At 23.1% G+C, this 21256-nt stretch overlaps 2 protein-coding genes across 7 annotated transcripts in view; one reads left to right on the top strand and one right to left on the bottom strand.

Moving 5' to 3' along the window:
- Positions 1–130: 130 nt before the first annotated feature.
- Positions 131–13004, top strand: LOC127277774 (synaptic vesicle glycoprotein 2B-like). Of its 3 annotated transcripts, XM_051299145.1 has the most exons (13): positions 131–861; positions 1104–1298; positions 1541–1793; positions 3957–4104; positions 6094–6274; positions 6589–6910; positions 7191–7349; positions 7739–7827; positions 8228–8392; positions 8516–8635; positions 8736–8956; positions 9446–9608; positions 9737–13004. In XM_051299145.1, exons 3-13 carry the CDS (start codon positions 1557–1559, stop codon positions 9915–9917), a joined length of 1986 nt encoding a protein of 661 aa, XP_051155102.1. In that variant the 5' UTR covers positions 131–861; positions 1104–1298; positions 1541–1556; the 3' UTR covers positions 9918–13004. The 3 variants fall into 3 exon arrangements, with proteins under 3 accessions (XP_051155102.1, XP_051155101.1, XP_051155103.1); XM_051299144.1 differs by lacking the exon at positions 1104–1298; XM_051299146.1 differs by lacking the exons at positions 131–861; positions 1104–1298; positions 1541–1793 and adding an exon at positions 1946–2228.
- Positions 13005–19463: 6459 nt separating this feature from the next.
- The window catches only part of LOC127277773 (neogenin), a 45979-nt gene continuing 44186 nt past the window's right edge, over positions 19464–21256 (bottom strand). For 2 of the 4 annotated variants that reach the window (XM_051299140.1, XM_051299141.1), the window contains exons 25-26: positions 20190–20326; positions 19465–20042 (exon numbers count right to left, since the gene is read on the bottom strand). In XM_051299140.1, the coding sequence (XP_051155097.1) occupies positions 19944–20042; positions 20190–20326 (236 nt within the window). In that variant the 3' untranslated portion in view covers positions 19465–19943. Of the gene's footprint in view, positions 20043–20189; positions 20327–21256 lie in introns of all 4 variants that reach the window. The other 2 variants (XM_051299142.1, XM_051299143.1) reach the window with 2 other exon arrangements.

Raw genomic sequence — 21256 nt, 5'->3', positions numbered from 1 at the left:
TTGTAAAATATTTTTTTTTGTAAAATGTAGAGAAATAGTGGAAATAAATAGATTTTTCTTTCAGTGATAAGAGAAATAATAATAGAGACTGGAAAATTATGTTTTTTTTTTTTTTTGTTTAATTACAAGTGGAAAAATTCATCTTCGGTCGGTAAAAGGTTCTCTGTGATGATCAAGGTTATCGATTTGAATGTGGTACATATATATATTCTACATTTACACGTTTAAGACGTATATACAAAATTGCTCTCTATACATATATACTGGTCTTTTGAACACAATTGAAAATGCTGAGCGAGTGAGCGCTTGCTTAAATCGATAAACACTAAACACAATGTTTCCCTCGACTTGTGAAAATGTCGTCGTCGTCGTCGGCAGCTATCAACTATCAAATAGTTTTATTGGAAATATTAAATTTGAATCAAAACTTGACGCGCAATTATTAGAAAATATTCAATTATCAAGTGAAAATATTCTCTTTTGTCAATTTGTTTGCAATTCATTCGTCTAAATTCGACGAGAAAAAAAAAAAAAAAATTCTACGAATCAACAAGAAAAAAGTGTCTATTTTTTAAGCGCAAAAATCAAAAAAAAAAAATTCACTTTTTTAATTAAAAAAAAAAAATTCAATGACGCAAAAATATAAAAAGGAAAAATAGAGAAAAAGTGGAATAATTTCTCAGATCGTACAAATACACACACACACACACGTATATATATGTATATATATATACATGTAATTTTCTAGAAAGCGGAATTTTTTTTTTATAATTTTTGCGTTAAATTACAAAACTAAAGAGGAAAATTTAATCGAGTTTTTGAACATTGGGAAATTGGGAATTAACATTTCAAATTAACCAGGTAGGTAAATTTTTCTTTTTACTAGTTTGAACAGTGAAAAATATATTTAGAAATTTCTTTTTTTTTTGTAAAAAAAAATGGAATGTATAAAATACAAAAAGAAACGTCAATAATTAAGAATTTAATTTTAATAATTTATATGTAATAATTTTTTTTTCTCAATTTAAAAATGTGAATATGGAAAATAGAAAAATTTTTTACATTCACTGGTATTTTTTTTTTTTTATCTTTAAATTTTTCAGATTCTCCTCGTTTACTGATAAATATTTTTAAATTTTTATAAGAAATATCAATGGATTATTTAAAAAAAAAAAAAACAGGATTTTGTTTCTTCAAACTATTATTATCAGTAAAAAAAAATGGAATTAATATTTTTAAAACTGAAATTATTTCAATGGGGCAAAATTTCGTTTATATATCTTTGAGAACACGATTATGTAATTATATAATTCTATATATATATACATATTTCAGGTATAAATTTAATTTTTAAAAACGATAAATTCAATATTGGGTGTTTTATGAATTATATTTTTAGTATTTTTATTATATTGAATTTTTTTTTTTTTATTTGCAAATTTTGTTTTTTTGGAAGAGAAACAATTTTTCGAAAAAAAAATAATGAATTTTTGAATATAAATAAATTTTCGAAATATGAGGATTAAACATTTTTTTCTAGATGATTTGTGGCAGTAATGCCCTCGTCAGAGGAAAGCCAATGGCTTGTATCCTCCTTGAAAGGCAACGCACCGCCTTCAGGAGTTGGGGAACGATCTTTGACAACTAGGATTGGATTATTATATACAGAAGAAATGACAACACAAACATCTAAAGCTGCTGATACGGATATTAGTACAACATCAGCCGATCCAGCTGAACATGATCTTATTGATTCTACCGCTGCACAATTTCATGAAGAAGCCATAAAACAGGTATTTATTTTTATTTTTTTTTGAAAATTTTTCCAGTTAATTTTTATTTTCTATTTCTATTTTTCTTTTTGTTTTTTTTTACTCCAAAAATTTTGAAATTTACCGCGCTTTGAAAACAAAAAACAATTTCCTTTCAAACGTCAAACATAACCTAAAAGTCACGTCCGGTTTTTCTCGGAATCCGCGCAGCTGTTTTGTATTTTTGTCGCACTTTTGTATATTATTGTTCAATTTTTAATTGTTCTCAGCCAACACTGGCCGTATATTTATCTATAGTACAAATGTGTGTCTCGTGATAAAATTAAATTTTTTTTTTTTTTTTTTTCTTAATATTTTATAATGGAAGATCACGATCAACAAGATCCTCCTGATGAATCCATTATTCGTGAGAAACAAGCGCCCCAAGAAATTCTTGGATTCCTGAAAGATTGTCCTGTAAATATAATATATATATACATATATTGTTTTGACATTGTCTGCGATGTGACTAATTTTACGAAAAATTTTGTCATTTCGATGATTTATTACTATTGCATTGCGCATTTGAGAATTTTTAGAAAAAAAAAAAAATTTATGTTTATAATTATCTTTTTTGTCAAGGGATATACAATTCTTTTTTTTTTTTTAAATGTTTAGAGTTATTTATAAATAATGTTTAATTAAGAAGGAAAATTGAATTTGGAATAACCTCTAAATTGAAAAGATTAAAAAAATTAAATTTATCTGAAAATTATGCTATTTTGTTGAACAAAAGGATTTTTTTTTTGTTGTAAAAACTAACTTTGAGGCAGTAAAAATAATTAAAAATAATTTGACTATTTTTAATTGAAATTTCGAGTGTTGCGATTGTTATTTATTTATTAATAATTAATAATATTTTGGGTGCGAAGAAAAGTTGCTCTTTTTATCCTTTTCTACAAAAACATTCAAAGTTTTCGAGTTTAGAATTTTAATCAAAAACTACCATTGAAATTCTATTTGTTATTTTATTTTCGAAACATTTTTTTTATATTTATTAAATAAATTTAATAAATAATTTAATTTTTTTTTATAATATAACTATTTTTAGTTTAATTGTATTACAATTAATATTAATAATCTTAATAATTGAGTTAAAAATATGTGTTTGAAATTTTTTATTTTCAAATGAACGAAATTATTTCTTTTTTTGCTCTATAAATTATTTAAAATTATAATACCGCAATGAAAAATAGTCACGCGAGTAGATTAGTTTATATGTATTTATTTTAGTTTTTATTGAACCAAGTCCACTTCCGGTTCAAAAAAAGCTGGAAGCTATAACTGATAAATAAAAAAAAAATACTACAATGCAAAATAAACAAATTAAACATTTATTAAATTATTAATTTATATTTTGAAACAAAAACCAATATTTTATCATAAATTAGAATAATAATTTTTATTACTCTGTTGCTTTTTTAATAACAAAACATAAAGATAACGATTACTTTGAAATTTTGAATCAATGTAAAAGAAAAAGAAACGCACAATTTCATTTCAACATGTTTTCTTCAGAAACAGATAAAACAAAAAAGAAATTTTATCAAAAAATTTCAACTTTAAAGAAGTAGTAAAACAAATTTTAATGTTCATTTGAACGTTCTGAATTTGCAGTACATTTTATTATAAAAATAAAATAAATATATTAAAATTATGGTAATCGATTTTTAAAGAAATAATTTTTAATAATGAAAAATTCTATAATTTTTTGCTTAAAAAATATTTTTTTTTATAATTTGTTGATTAATGAAAACTACAAGAAATATTTTTTAGACGAAAAATTATAGGATTTAAAAAATTTTTTCTTTAAAAATCGTTTATTATAAAAGTTGCGTACTTCAGCTTATAGTTATTTTAATTGATGAGGTCCGTAACGTTTAAAAAAATGAAAAATTAAAAAAAAATTATTTTTTTAAGTTAATTTATCTCGAATTTTGATTTGCACAAACATTCAATAAATTAATAGTTTTGTAAAAGTCAGTTATTACCTCCGAATAATTTGAATTTTAAGCCAAAATAATAAGTATCCTCTCATTATTTTTTTCGTTTTCGTTTATAAAAACTTTTGCGTACTTCAGCATCATTTTAATTGTTATTAAATTAATTGAAATTGTTTAAATTGAGAAAAATATTTTCTTCTAGGTTGGCGTTGGTTATTTTCAGTTTCTGGTGACATTCTTCGCAGGTTTAAGTCTCGCAGCCGATACTATCGAATTTTTCGTTGTTCCTTATATTCTTCCAAGTGCAGAAGTCGAATTGTGTATTGAAGACAGTGAAAAAGGATGGCTAGGTGAGTAAAAAAAAAAATAAAAGAATTATAAAATTTTATCAATTCTATGGTAACACAATTAAATTTTTGAGATCTATTTTTTTACGCAAACGAAAATGTATAAAAAATACTTATTTTATTGATAAAATATATAAAAAAAAATTTCTTTCTCTTAATTTGTTTCATTCTTAACAATGAGTACTTTGTACGAAAGGCGTTTTTTCTCTTTGTATTTCGTTTACATATAAATAAATAAGTTATTATTATTAATAAATAAATTAATAAATAAATTAAAAAATAAATTGATAAATAAATTAAAAAATAAATTAATAAATAAATTGATAAATAAATCAGGGTGTCTAACGGTCAGGAAAAGTCAGGGAATTTTCTTTAATTTTCTGGAATTTTTTATTAATAAATTAAAGTAACTATCAGTTTCAAAAATTTTTTTATTTTCTTCCCAAAACAATTGCAAATTAAATAATTATTTACTACTATTTATTGAATCTAATAAATGATTTTTTTAAACTTGGATAACAATTAATTAATTTTTTTGCAGTGAATTATTTGGTTTTTTAATATAAATAAAAATTATTTGATACAATTTTATTTTATCGGTTCAACTTCAAATAAAATAAATTATTCATTAATACGAATAATTTTTATTATTTAATGCAAAAACCCACATTTAACTTATAAAAATTTGTATGGCGTCGAATCTTAAATTATCGAATTTCTATTTAGCAAAATTGTATAAAGTGAATTTTATATTGTGCAAAATTTTCAATTTACATTTAACTAAAATTCGATTTAAAAGAATTTCTATTTAGCAGAATTCTTATAAAGCATTTTTTCTAATACTTTTTAAAAATTTTAAATTAATATAATTTCAATTTAACGAAATTTATGTCTATAAAAATTGACTTTAAAAAGAGAACTAAGTAGAATTTTTCTTAAATGAGAATTCTGTTAAATAAGAATTAGTTCGAATTAAAATTTTCTTTAATAAAAACTTTGTTAATTAAGAATTTTGTTAAATAGAAATTCTGTTAATTGTGGATTTATTCAATGACAATTCTATTAAATAAATATTTTGATAAATCAAAATTTACTAAAATAACAATTCTGTTAAAAAAAAAATGTACTTTATGCAATTTTTCTTGAGATAAATTCTGTTAAATTGAAATTATCTTAATTTGAAATTCGATGTACTAGAAAATCTGCTTTATATAATTTTACTAAATAAAAATTTAATAATTTAATATTTGACGCCGTAAAAATTCTTTTAAATTAAATGTTGAGAATATTTATACGCACCCCAATTTATTTATTCAGGGTGACCAGCCAACCGGGAGAAAGCCGGGAGAAATTTGAATTGGGAGAAAACCGCGACTTAAAAATTAATCCGTGAGATTTTATGGGTTTTGTGATTCGCGCAATTATTCAAAAATTGTTCAACTTTTAACCATCTAAAATTTCGTGTTAATTATGTAAAATATATGAGCAATTCCACGTGAGATTGAAGGGTCTATCCTCAGATTCCTTCTATATACTACGTCTAATCTAATTCTGTGTCAAAAAAAGAATATTAAGTATTACTAAAAATCGAAAATTAATTATAAAATGTTATTTAGAGAAAGACTGAAAAATACCGTGCCGAGAAGGTAGGAAACCCCCGCTAAGTAAACGGAGCCCGATAATAAGTTTAAAAATTAAAAACAAATTTTATTTTTTAAATAAAGAAATAAATTTAAAAAATTTAATTTTTCAAAATAAATTTTATTTGATCAAAATAAAAATTTTTTAGTGCAATTTAAGTCAGTGAAAAGTTAGGGAATTTTTTTCCTAGCAGTTGTTAGACACTCTGATAAATTAAAGAATAAATAAAAAAAAAATTGAGGAGGAGTAATATATTCTAAACCTCAAAAAGTGTACAATGAACAAAATAAATTAAAAAAAAAATAAAAGATTAAATTACTGAAAAATTATTATTATTATTAAATTATTTAGCGAATATCACACTTTTGGGACTTGCTTTGGGAGGACTTTGTTGGGGAGGATTGGGCGATCGACTTGGAAGATGGAGAACTTTGATATCAGCAATGTTGGTTCACGTAATATTCAGCGCTGTTGCTACGTTTATGCCAACTTATGGCACCTTCATGACTGCTAGACTCTGCTCTGCTGTTGGGTAAAAAAATTTATCATTTTTTTTTCCTAGTCAATAACAATAGTTTTTTATTAAAAAAAAATTCTCTTTTTTTCAATTAAAAAAAAAACATTTATTCTAATTTGAAAACGAAATATAAATTTCAAAAAAAAAATTTGAATAGACATTTTAAAAATAAATTTAATTACAAGGAAATTAAAAATTACTTGAAATTATGAATAAAGTTAGAAATAATAAATAAAGAAATAGAGAGTAAAAAGAAACCGAATTTTTAAATAAAACTTTGCGTGGAATTTGAATTTTTTTGCTTTAATTATATAATAAAAATGTTTTAGTGTTGGCGGAGCTTTGCCGTTGACATTCACATATTTGGCGGAATGTTGTCCAAGATCAAGACGAGGACGATGGGTTGCGGCTCTTGTTTGCGTGGGAGCAATTGGCGGTGTTTACACTGCTTTAATTGCCATGGCTATATTGCCAACAACTGGAGATATGATTGTCTTGGAAAATAAGGAACATTTTAGCGCGTGGCATCGTTTTCTCTTGCTTTGCTGCTTACCTGCACTTGGCTCTACAATTGGCCTTGTATTTTTACCGGAAAGTCCACGATATCTCATTGAAGCTGGTCGCGATGTTGAGGCTATGATGGTGTACCAGGTGTGTATTAAAAATTTATTTTTTTTATAAATAAATTCCATATTTCTGTCCGTAAAAACAAAAAAGACTAAAAATTGGTCGAAAACGGGTATAACAGCAATTTAATTTATAAAATTAAAACTATGATTCAATAAATTTATTATTTTATATTTAATTAAAAATGAGGTTTGAATAACTTTTTTTTTAATTTCATATACTTTTTGTTAAAAATTTTTATTTTTTTTTAAAATTGAACAAAAATTCAAATTTGCAATTGAAAGTATCGTTTTTTTTTTTTTAGAGGATATATAAGAAAAATGACTCAAAGAAGGCAGCAGCGGAAGCTGAATATCAACTTTCGGAATTGGAACTTCCGAATAAAAGACCGTGTCCCTTGGCTCCACCATCACCCTCGGATCATTCAAGTGTTCTGGGTGATATCCTCTACTCAATCGGAATGGTATTTATTTTTCTCCATTTTTCGATTTCATTGAACATAAAAATGTCGATGAAATTCAGTTTATAATCAATGATTGAGAAAAAAAAACAAATTTTTCTTGAAAAAAATGTTCTTTTAAAAATTCTTAAAACGCCGCGAATTTTTATTTTACTGAAATTTTATTTGTCCGAATAAATATGAAGCTGAAAAAATAGCGCGCAAATTTAAAAAAAATTTAACTATTTTAAATTATGTCAAATGAAAATTGTAGTAAATTAATTTTCGGAGCTTATTCATGCGTCTCTTGATAATAGACATTGTGAATTTAATCGGCGTGGATAAGAAACACTTTTTTTTAAAACTGTTTTAATAACTTCGTTTTTTTTGGTTTTCTTTCTTTCTTTTTGTAGTTCTGGAATTCGTTTCTTGAACTCTTTTCATCGCAACATTTGCGGGCAACTGTTGTACTTCTAGTCATTTGGTCTGCTTCAGCGTTTGGGTGAGTTTTCTCCTTTAAAATTTACAATTTCTAATTAATTTTACATATTTTATGAATTAAAATTTTTTTTAATTTGTTTTAAACAATATTTTTTTTTATATTTTATGTAATTTTATACAAAGTTGTTAGATTATAAAATTTTATAACTTTAAAATGATATTTTAAAAAATAATTATCGTTTTAATACTAGAATTAAAGATATTTTCCCTAGTACTTAATTCTTGTTTTACACTTAAAATAAGCCACGTTTAATACTAATTTAAAATTATCTGATAAAATTTCAATTTCAACTTTGAAATTTTTTTTTAAACCGGAGAAAAATCCTTGAATTTTGTTCAATAATTTAATTTATTTATTTATAATTTAATTTCTCAAAAAAAAAAAAAAAATTCAATTTTAGATTATATGGATTAATGGTTTGGTGTCCGGAATATGTGAAATTATTGCGAGCAATCGAGTACAAAACTCACACCGAAGTATTCAAAGACCAAGAACTCACGAACAAAACATTCACAGGTTCCTTGGAAAATCGACAATATAAGGATTCAAAATTTTTTAATTGCAAGTAAGTTACAACAGAGAAGAAAAAATGGATTTTCATTTTAATTACTGAAGTTAAATGAAACTTAAAAGTTTTTTAAAAATGAAACTTTTTTTTTTATCTAAAAAACGAATTTTTGAATTTCAGATTTAATAAAATGATATTTAGTCACGTTGATTTTGATAATTGCACTTTCCAAGCTGTGGAATTCAGTAGCATCAAGTCTAGCAAAACACATTTTATAGACAGTATTATCGAAAATTCCAAGTAAGTAATTATTTTCCTTTACGTTTTTATAATTTTTTTTTTTTATGAAATTATAAATAGAATTATTTACTTATATGTTGAAAAAAAAATATGTTTAAAGATTTTTGGACACAGATCTATCAGCTCAGGTATTTGTTAGATGCAAATTTGAAAATAACACGGAATTAAGTATAAGTAATCCATGTCCAACGATGGATTTGGATTATAATATTTACATTGAGGAGGTAATTTATGGTCATCTTGTTGGACAAATAATGATCGTTTTATCGGCAGCATTCACTGGATTTGCACTCACTAATTTACGGAGACCAAAGATAATTGGTAAATTTTATATTCTCATATTTCATAAAAATTAAAATGAACAGAATTTTGACAATTTGAAAATTATCATAAAATATTTCAATTAAAAATAAAATCTTCTATTATATTAAGTTAACAAATTTCGAAAAACGACACCGACCCCGTGACCTCGACACCGTCCTTGAAAAATCTATTTTCAATTATTTTCAAATAAATCAAAATACTTTGCATATATGCTTTTAGAAAATCTTACAAACTATTTTTATGTAACATCTTTTTTCAATTTTAACCCGAAAAAGGGTTATTTTGCAATTTTTTAAGAATTTTTTGATTTTTTTATTATTATTGTTTATTATTTATTGTTGTTTTTTCAATTTTTAGTTAGTAACCTATAATATTGTGTCTAATTTTAAGTGTCATTAAAATCAAATTACATAAATTATTGTATTGTCGGATTTTTTAAATTTTAAATAATTTTTCATTTAATTGTAAAATTTGTTTTTTTTGCAGGTATCTCTTTATTCTTTTCTTCCATCGTTGCACTTTGCTTGGTTTTTACGGATACAAGTAGAACTGCTGTTCTCAGCTTTGAAGGTGCTTTTCTCGCAGTTTTTGCAATAGCTTGGACGTCATTGATTCTTGCTACTGTTGAAAGTTATCCCGTACATATAAGGTAAAAATTTATTTTTATTTATTTGGTAAATAATAAATCAATCATTTTTTTAAAAAAAGGTTACCTATAATAACATTAGATATTTAAAGTAAAATATTTATTAACATCTTCTTTGTGTTTTCTTACAGATGTACTGGATTTGGTTTAATAGCAGCTGCAATACGCATATCCGGCTTGATTGGTACAATGACGTTCCAATCGCTTGTAGGTTCACCGCTCATTGTTCCGGCAATATTGACAACGGTGGCTTTATTCTTGGCGAGTATCGCCACCTTTCAATTGCCACTAACTGACTCAGTCTTCTTATAAATACACACATAAAATATATATACACACATATATATTAAAAAAAAGAGGAAAATCCCACAAACATCTTGAAATGAACAATGCCAAGAGAGCAGAGGAAATTCCTTGTTTGTTATGCTCAATTACAAAAAAATGTCGAAGGTAAAATTGTTTTTTCATACATATACATACATACAAGAATTTACTGATACCGAAAGTCAAAGTCAAAGTTAATCTAAAAGATTAACGCGCATAAAAAGGGATAGAAAAAAATTCCCTTTTTTTCCATTTCGCATATATGTAGAAGACAAAAAAAAAAAAAAAAAAAAAAAAGAGGCAGAAAAATCTAGAAATGTTTCGAAAATACAGAACAATAGAATTGTCGGAAAGTTCATTAAGCGCACAGAGATTGTTCTCGTATATAGTCTACAAATTGTCAAAGAGAGTGATCAAATTTTATATTAAAAAAAAAAGAAAAAAAAGGAAAAAAAAAGAAAATACTGTTGATGTTAAGTAAAACTAGTCATTGAACTCGCGTTTATAGAAAAAAAAAAAATTTTTTAATTTCTCAAACACCAGTTTGATGATCTAGTTTCTATATTATAGTAATGTTGGGGGAAGAAAAAAAAGTAGGAATTCAATTTTTACTCTAACTACTTGTGAGGGAGAAAACAAAAAAATTAGCTGAAGGGAAAAAAAATATCTTAAAAAGAAGCAATATCTGGGATTTATTACTATTACTACAATCCCTCGACAGAGCAAAACATAAAGAGGCTAAAAAAAGAGATTTACAAAATACACTATATATAATCATATATATATATATTTTAGTAATTGAGATTAGTTCGAAAAAAAATGTGTAAATTTTTTTTGAAAAATTTGCACAACTCGAGAATTCAAATTCTCAATAATAATAATAATATTCGATCGGTCAATTCTATAAATAACTCAATTAACGAGAGTCGTTTTTTTTTTTTACGAATTAATTTTTTTTCTCGCTCACTCTCTCGTCTTTTATTTATAAAAAAAAATTCAAATAACATTAAGATTTCATAAATTAGTAAAGAAGAATAGACTGGCGTAGATATTGAGACATATCCGATAAAAAAAAAAAAAAATTCCTTCTTTGTCGGTGATTATTCATATCTCATTATAGTTGTTTTTCCCTAAATATTCTAGCTTGTATACATACTATATATATATAAAAATATATATATATATAAAGAGCACTAACGCAGCAAAATTGAAAATTAAAATAGTTTGCTCTTTTTTGACGAGTCAAGTATTTTATTATTTAAAAAAAAATGAATTTTGCATCAAAATTCGATTCAATAGAATCGAATTTTTATAATTTGCAAAATTAATCTGTCTTTGCGAATTTTTTTTTTATATTTCTTTCGAAAGAAACAATTTTTTTTTTGTATACGAATCTTACAATCATAATATCGCGATTCATTGAAAAAAAAGAGATTCTCCTTTGAATATAATATAAATATTCGAGAATTGTAAATTAATAAAATTAGTGTAATTTTATTATTACACTGCCAAGAATATTCTCAAGCACTGATAGGTAGAAACTTGGACTTTGATAAATAATATTTCACATATAAATAGTATGTAAATCACATTTTTCAAATCTTAACAATCAATATGCTAAAAGATTTTTTAACGTAATCATAAGAGTATATAATAATATGAATATTATCATCAAAGCTCATTTTAAAACAATATCAAATATAATGAAAGATTTTTAACGAATTTTTTTTTTTTAAAAAGATGTAATAATTTTATTTTTACAATTTTATAAATTCAGAATTGAATTTTTTTTTAATAACAATTTTTATCGAAAACAAATTATTTTTTCATTTTTTTTTTTTCCCAAAAAAATAAAAAACAAATTTTACGAATTTTTAATTATTTATGTTCATTAAAAAAAATTTTCCTAAATAATTAAATTTTTAAACACAAAAAACATTTATTTAAATTTTAATGAATACCGAAAGAAAGAAAACAGTATTTTTGTACACATTGCATGAAAGTACAAATAATTTTCATACTTAAACTGTCGAACTGATAACTAAAAAAAATATATCAAATTGTCGCTAAATTGAGCGATACTTAAAGAAACGTGTTTTTAACTAATCTCATGTAGATATAAGAAAAAATTTTCGAAAAATAATTTTAATAATTAGAAATTGAAAATAATTGAAAACCTAGAAAAATAAATTAAATTTTAATGATTTTATAGAATTATGAAAACAAAAATTTATTTTATAAAAAGTTATTTAAACATTTTATTTGAATTGATCAATTTTTCTAAATAGCAAAAAAAAATTTATTTACTGAAATTTACGAAAACTAAAAAAAACACACACACACAAACAAAATATAAAAATTGAAGTAATTTTTAAATAATAAAAATTTAAATTATATTTTTTTGTTAAATAAAAATTTTATGTTTCCAAAAGTTTCAAAAATATTGTAAAATAATTTTTTAAATCTATTTTAATATATTTTTTTTTACTTAAATAAAAATTAATTTTTGTTTCAACAACTTCGGAAAATATTGTGAAATAATTTTTTAATCTATTATAATGTAAATTTTTAACATTTTTTTTAAAAAAATTAAAAATTTAAAAAATTTTTATAATTCAAAGTGATTTATAAAAAATCAAATTATTAAAAACATCTGATACTTTTTTTTATAACAAAAAAAAAAAAAATACCAGTTTCTACCTTTAGGTTGCTTTTGATAAGACACTTGGTTTTTGTTGAATCTTGCTTGTGCTCGTCTCATGGATCTATAAATATTAGAGAGAATATGAAAAAAAACTCCTCCCTTTTTTTAATGAAAAAAAAAAAAAATAAACAAATTATTTTTCTACAGACTAGCAATAATTGCACACATTGTGATTAATTAATGACTAATGTTGAAAATAGGAGAGTTAAACAATATATACGTATATATATAATCTTCTCATATTATTTATATATAAATATATATAGTTGATTACTGAACTTGTTACTAGCACAAGCATTTCTGTATTATAATAGTCTGTTCCTATACATAGGTATATTAAAAAAAATATATAGAAAAAAAAAAAAAAAAAACTGTATAAACTTAATTGTTTCATGTAGACATTAATTTATGCGACATATCACGATACTTATATCAGTAAGCGTTATGATTCGCGAATATAGATTTTTAAGATACTCAGTCAGACTAATTATGGTATATATACTATATATATTGTAAATTGTTGATAATGCGAATTGTCATTTAAATAATAATAATAATAATTTTTTTTTGTTATTTAATTTTATTATGAGAAAACAATACTCAATATAATATTAGCTCAACATTTTATTCGATGCCTATTTAAGGTATTTTTCTGATATAGAAAAAAAAATTGTATTCCCCCTTTGAAGAATTTAAATGTTTTTCTAAATTTTATAATTTAGAAGAAAAAAATGTCAAATTTTTGTACGAGATATTATATTATTATAATAAGATATTTTTATAATATTCTTTAAACATTCAATTATGTGAAAGCATTTTTCAATTAAAAAACATTTGAAATTCAATTTTTTTGTCTATATAATTTCTAATAAATTTTTCGTCACTAAAAATTTTAATTAAGAAATTATTTGATGTTTTTTTCAAAAATCATTGAATTATTTTTTTTTTTAAATTTGAATTTTATATCTTTGAAAATTCAATTACTTTTTAATAAATATTATCTAAAAATTATTTGATAAATTATTTTTAATTCTGTAAAATTTAATTTAATTTTTTAAAATTCCAACTATAACTCTTCCACCAAAGTTCAATTATTATTTTTAATAATTTTAATATTTCTTTAAAAATTCAATTATTCTAAGTAAAATACTTATTAACTAATTGTTGTTAAAATAAAAAAAAAGAAATCGCCTTTTTCTGTAATGACGATATCAAAAAAAAAAGTTTTATTACTTAAAAATGTAAGTAAATAATATAGAAATTTTTATTAAAATTTTTTTTTCCTTAAAAATTGACATTTTTTTTTTTTTTCTTCTAAAGTATATAATTTAGAACAAAATTTTAATTCTTCGAAGGGGAATATAATTTTTTTCTAAATGCCTGTATCTAGCAAGAGAAATGCCTTACAGAAAAGAATGGTACAATATTTTCTAAATAATTTTAATTTACTATTTTGTTCCCTTATTAGATTTCGAAGTTTTTACTTAAAAAAAAAAAAAATTGGTAGGTTGAAATACAAAAGTTGTGATTGTGTTAATTTATATAAAAAATTTATTATTTATTTTTTATTTATTTTTTTTTATTATTCTATTATTTTCTTCTTGCATAATATTTGACCCGCCGGAAAATAAAAGGGCGCATAAACTTTATGCGCCCTTTTACTTTCCGGCGGCTCATTTGTGCTTTCATATTAATAAAATAAAATCAAATTCTTTGCCTAAGTGCCTAATTTTTGATAAGTCCATCTTGGTTGTGATTTATTAATTTTTCTGTGATAGATATTTTTTTTTTTTATTTTTATTTATTTATTTATTATTTTTTTTTTTTTTTTTTTGAGCTACAAATACAGAAATCTTTCATCCACTCAAAAAGCCATTATTTCTAAATGGTAAATTTTATAAACACAATTAGAAAAGAATTTATAAATATTACTAAAGTATTTTATACAAATAAAGAAAAAAATAAAGTCTATAAAAATGCGAAATTTTCATTAAAAGAAAGATAATTGAAAGAAATTTTCTTTTTTAAAGAAAAAATAACAATTTTTTTTATTTTTAAAAAATTGTATTACAATGAAAAACGTTTTTATTTTTTTAATTTTTTTATATTTAGCATTTTTAGACTTTTTTTTCCTTTGTAGAATATTTTATATAAAATTTAATAAATTAATTTCTTTTCTTATACTCAAACTTGTTATAGTATAATAAATTAAAATAACATTGTTTTTTTTTTTTTTTTTTTTTTAAATATTGACATTAGATGACAATTCGTATCGTCAAAGAGAATGTTCTGTCATTGATCTATAGATATTAAAAAAAAAAGAAATAGCAAAATTCTATATGAGTTAATTTTGCAAATCAAAAAGAAAATGTTTTATAAATATATTCATTATGTTTAACTGTCGTAAAATCAAAAAAAAAAATAATAAAAAAAAATAGTTCCTGCTCATATTACAAATAGAAAAATCATTTTATTTTAGTATTTCGACACATTAATTTAATCTCTATGTTTTTAATTAGATCATTATTGCTGTAATATTGATTTTTTTTTCATTGAAAACACAGCGAGACTGCATTACATAGTAATTATAATAATTAATAATAATAATGGATTCAAAAGAAACAGTGGTGTTCAGAAAAAAAAAAAGAAATTTAAGTGCGTCTTTCGAGATTTTGTTATTTTTTAAAAAAGAAATCATAATTTTCTTTTTACTATAAAGAGATGGAGAATTTTATTTTGAATCAATCATTACAAAAAAAGAAACTAAATTATAATTTGTTAAATTACTTTTTGTTCCTCAAAAATTGGAAATAAAATTTTTTTCTGTTTTTCTAATGATTGATTCATTTTAAAAAAGAAGACCTTTTTTTTTTTTAAAAAAAAAGGAAGTAATAGACAAAATTCTTATCAATCTCACTATTATGTATTTTTTAGATTACTATAAGTAAAATAATTGAAAAGAAATTAGTTTTGTGCAATTTTATCGAAAAATTGTTGATCTTAGTGAAAAAAAATTGTTTAATTTACAACAAAAAAAAAAGCTGTATAATATACTTATTTGTAATATGTTATCGAAAAATTGACTTTTTTTGAACAAAAAAAAAAAAACAAACAAAAAAGAAGTCTTATTTCCTGCAAATCTCGTCAAAATCCTATTTTTTTCAGAATTACAAGGTTTTATGTAAAAAAAAAATTTTTGTGTGGGCCGAATAAATCAGTTTTTTTAATTTATACGCCTCCTTGTAATGAAGAAAAAAAATAAATAAAACTACTGTAGGCCCTACGAAAGACATTTTTTGTATTATTTATCAAAATAGAGAAATATTCGTTTTTCTAGATTTTAGTGTATATTTATATTATTATAATATATAATATGTATATTATTATTTGAGACTTTATTTGCATTTTCTGTATAATTTAATATCGTATATAGAATTTTTAAAAGATATATTTTGAATTGTATTTTTTTTTCTACTCCTTTTCTTGATTTTGGAAAAAAAGATTTTAAAACATTAATTGGAATTTTTTTTTGGCAAATATTTTCAAAACGAAAAAAGAATTTTTTTTTTTTGAGAACGTAAAATGGTTTATTAGGTATCGAGTTTTACAAATATTATCACACATTTGTTATGAATGCTTTCTTTTTTTTTCCGAGATGGTTTCTTATATAATATTGTACAAATATAATTATTACATGCGCGATAATGAATTAAATTCTATAGGTACATATTTATATATAAATAATCGATTATCTTATATAAAATGGTATAATTCGCGTTATATGTACAATAAGGGTTTTTTTTTTCGTTAGTTGATCAAATATATAAAAAAAAAAAATGTGAATGAATTCGTTGAGATAAAAGATATATTATATAAAAAAAAAAAATTTTTTTTTTTTGATCAACTTTTATATACGAACTACCCTTCTTTTTCACAATCAATAAATAATATCAATTCCGCACTGGTAATATGCAAATATGTAACTAAATTATTCATACTTTTGTGGTAAAAAATATTTCCAAGTCTCGCAGTCTCGTTACCTCTTTTTTGTTTTCATTTTTTTTTTTTTTTTACATGGATTTTCGACTGGCACAGTACGTGAAAAAATTTTAACAATATTTCTCAAAAAAACAGAGAAAAAAAAATAAACTGACTGCTTTAAAAAAAAATAATAATAATAATGAAATATAAATTCTAGGCAATCAGTATCTTAGAAAATAATATTAATATTAATAATTATAATTATAATTATAATAATATCTTAAATAATATAAACGTAATTTACATGTCTCTGAATTGGAAAGCCCAAAGCGTGTAAATTTATTAAAATATCGAAAAGCTATATTAGAAAATCTCTAACGGTGCGGGAATTATTAATGTTTTTCGTTACAATTGCGTATGAATTTTTTTTTTTTTCATTTTAAGCGCTAGTATTTTTTGGACCTTCACTCAAACTTTATTTATATTATTCTATATATATATTCATGAAGAGAAAAAAAAATTGGATATATTTTTTTTTATCAATATTCCAATATTAATTTATTTTTACAAATTTGCGTATAAAAATCCAGTCTATCGAGAAAATTTATTATTCTTAAATTTCAGTGTATAAAAAATGATTTTAAAAAATTTGATGAAATGTCTCTTGAAAAGTTTTACGATTTTTTTTTTTATATAAAAAGTTTGTAATTGCATATATTAGAAAATATACTTCTTTTAAAAATTTTTTTAGAAAAACTTTTTTGTATCGAAAAAATTTTTTTTGCCGAAATTCGGTCCAAGTGAAAGTGTTTTTCTCTTCTCGTTTTCTTTATAATAGAGCATTCCTTGTAAAAGTTTTTTTTTCTGCAAAAATAACTTTTTGTTTCCATATTTCAAAAAAAAGAACAAAAATCTGTTATTGTGGATAAAATTGTTATTTTAATATTTAAAAATTATTAAATTATTTTTTTATTTGAAAACTAAAAGAAAATGTAAAAAACAAATGAAAATATATCACATGGAATGCTCCATTTTTATATATAATAAATATTTTTGTTTTATAGAATAATATCTTGCGGAGCGCGTAAAAAAGCTCGTTTAACATATTTTTATTTAAATATTATATCATCATCAGTGTGAAAAAAAAACCGTGAGGCCTATTTCATCGAAATATTACACAAATAATATTTAATCCTTTCAGTGAGATCAAAAAAATGCATCATCGCACTTATCTACATTTAGAAAAATGTACATCGAATAATTATAATTATAACTGCGTTGTTATTATGTATTTTTTTTTTTTTATAGAAAGAAAAATTTTTTTTACACTCATTCTCATTTAGAAATGAGACCAATAAATTTGCTTTTAGGCCGTTTGAACTTTTCAAGGCGTTTTTCTTTTTCAATGACACTGAAAAATTAAATTTTTTATTACTATTTTTTAAAAAAAAAAAAAAGAAATTTCGGTGCCATTTTAAAGAATGCAGCCTCGAGAGAAGGAAAAAATTTTTTTCTTAATTTACAAATTGAAAAGTATTTTACATGGTCGCTTTCTCGTTTAAAGAAAAAAGCGCTCTGATTATATATTTAAAAAAAAGGCTACTAACGTCCATGACAATATATATTAAATATATGGCGCGTTTTTTTCAATGACAAAACTTATTTTTATTTTTTCTTTTTTTTTTAAATCAGTCTCTTTAAGTCCTGAACCCTGGCAGTAAAAAATGGCAGTTTAAAAATTGTTCAAAAAAAAGAAAAAAACACGGGTATTTTCACACACTTTTGAACTTGAAGGCAAAATCGTTTTTTTTTTTTTTTTTTTTTTTTAATCAAAAGCATGCAAGGACTTTGTTTTCGTAATAAGAGTCCTTTTTTTTAGGCCATTGCACACTTTCACACTAAGCGCGAAAAAAAGACGATCGTTTTATTTGGACTGAAAAAAAAATTAGTCCTTTGATATTATTACTTCTTTAAACTGCAATATTATCTGAATTATATGATATTCAGAATATTGATCGATTCATGCGCATCGATGTCAAAATCCCTTAAAAGCTATTTTTTGTCAATTGGAATTTTGTTTTTTTTTTTTTTTTTAAATTTTATTCCAAAGGATTAATATTTTATTTCACTGGGTTTCGTCCTTTGTAATAATAATGGTATTATTATTATTATTATTATTATTATTATTATTTTATCGTTGTTTGCAATGCAAAATTTAAAACGCTAACGCTAGCACCAGAGACAACAGTTATTTAGGCCGCGTAAGAGAAAGCGAAAAAAAAATTCGATTTTCATCAAAAAATAAATAATCAGATCTTTTGTTTCTTCGAAATTAATTTCGAAAGCTAAAAGCAAAAATTCGCCTTTTTTTGCGATCTTATTATTTATAATATATATAAATATATAAAAAAAAAGTAGTAGTAATAATATAATAAGTATCGATTTTTTTTTTACAGTTATATTTCATGTGTAAAATCATTTCATTTGCGATAGTCATTGTTAAAAAAATAATACTGAAAACTGGAAAGATTTGAAAAATAAATTAAATTTTATTTTAAGATATAGAAATCTTTAGAAAATAAAGAAAAACGATTTTTTCAATTTTTGGTTCTATTATAATGATTGAAAGAAAATTATTTTTAATCTCTTAAAATTTGTCTTTTTGTATTTAAATATTTTAATTTCAATTTTAAATATATTTAATATTACAATTTTTTATTCTTTCTATGTATTAATTTTTTCCGAATTAAAATTTATAAATATTTTTCTATAAATTTCTTTCTAAATTGAAATAATTTCAAATTTTTAAAATATCTTTAAAATTTTTCCTTTTCTAAGTCTTAAAATAGAATTAAAACAAAAAAACAGCAAGCAAATTTAACGTACGTTCAAAATCTACGTTTGATATTATTATTATAACGATCAAAATAAGAATAATTAGAATAATAATTATAGAAATTTTAAAGACCTATATAAGGTACACATTAAATTATTATTATAGAATAATAATTATAATAAATAAACTTTAAGTTGAAAGTAAAATAACCTAAAATTGAATATTTTGAAAATCCTTCCAATTTTTTGCAACATTGCTTACCAATTAAAAAAAAGAAAAAAAAATGATAAATGACTATCGCAAAAAAAAAATATGAAGTCGAATAAACTAAAAAAAAAGATTAGAAATAAAAATTAAATAAATTAAAAACAATAAAATTGAGTATGTTTAACAAGTGGAATGCCACAGTCGTCTCTCAGATACTAACATTTAGAAATTAATGTTTAAGACCCGGGTGGAGATGGCACGTGATTTTTTTTTAAGGGTAAACACTCTAGCACTCAAACTCAGATGCAGTTATGGCATTCAAGTCTTTCATGAGCCCATCCAATGTGGCCATTTCTTGATTCAATTCTTCAGTGCTGTATGAAGGCTGTGAAAAAAGGCAGTTAAAGTTAAAGCCAAGTTTTTATATTATTATCGCAAAAAAAAAGGAAAACGATAATTAATTTGTTTAATAGGAAGTTAACTTTCTTTTTTCTCTTTTCTTTTGGTTTCATGCTCTACAAAAACACTTTACCTTTAGTCGTTCAACTTCTTCGGGAGTGTGATTTGTGCTCGAAGCTGAGACGAGACGATTTTTCGCCAATTGACTTGTGCCAAGGGTCTTTTTATAGGGACTTCCTGACATTGCAGGTCTCACTGTTACTTGGGAAGCTGAAAGAAAGAAATTCTATTTTAGAAACAGGGATGTGTCCGAAAATGCCATTTTTGTTCTGTTCCGTGCCAGTGCCACGGAATAAAAATATTTACATATTTAGTTCCGTGCCAAGACATGGAACAAAAATGGTTGTGTATTCAGTGTCGTGCCGAGGCACGAAACGAAAATGTATATATATTTAGTTCCGTGCCAAGGCATGGAACGAAAATATATATATTTTTAGTTCCGTGCCAAGGCATGGAACGAAAGTAGTTACACATTTAGTTTCGTGCCGAGGCACAAAACAAAAATGGTTATATATTCAGTTCTGTGCCAAGGCATGGAACAAAAATAGTTTTATATTTAATTCTGTGCCAAGGTACAAAACAAAAATTTACAGGTATTTATTTTCGTGCTATAAGTACAGAATAAAATTAATTATTTAGGAATATTATTCCGTTCCAAATACGTAAACAACAATAAATGAGAACAGAATGTCGGGCCTGTTTACATTAAGTGTCCTTGCACTCAAGGATACTATCTCTCAAATTCGTTATATGTCCAACATTAGAATTGAAAAGAGACACGAAAATGTTTTTATTCTAAATAATATGTAATTAGTCTCTTATTATAAAAAAATGAAACCACAGCTTTATGAGTTACATGCGTAATACTTTTTAATAAAATTGATAAAATCAATTACTCGACTACAATAAAATATATCATATAAAGGGTGGTATTATTAATAAGGGGCCCTCCATAAAATGAGTTAGCAATATTTTATTCTTTTTATAACCCCCGGCCCCCCTCGTTATCAATAGCGTTACTTTTTCTAAACAGTAATGTGCTGTAGGAACAGTTACTTTTTTTTAAAGAGTAACGCGTTACCCTTACTTTTTCTATGCAGTAACATACAATCTTTACTGCAACTATTTTTAAAAAGTGAC

Source organism: Leptopilina boulardi, unplaced genomic scaffold (assembly GCF_019393585.1).
Source record: "Leptopilina boulardi isolate dan_hultmark-lab unplaced genomic scaffold, ZJU_Lbou_2.1 LbouV2_179, whole genome shotgun sequence".
In the NCBI taxonomy this organism is placed as follows: Eukaryota; Metazoa; Arthropoda; class Insecta; order Hymenoptera; family Figitidae; genus Leptopilina; species Leptopilina boulardi.
This window is presented reverse-complemented; position numbering and strand designations above follow the sequence as displayed.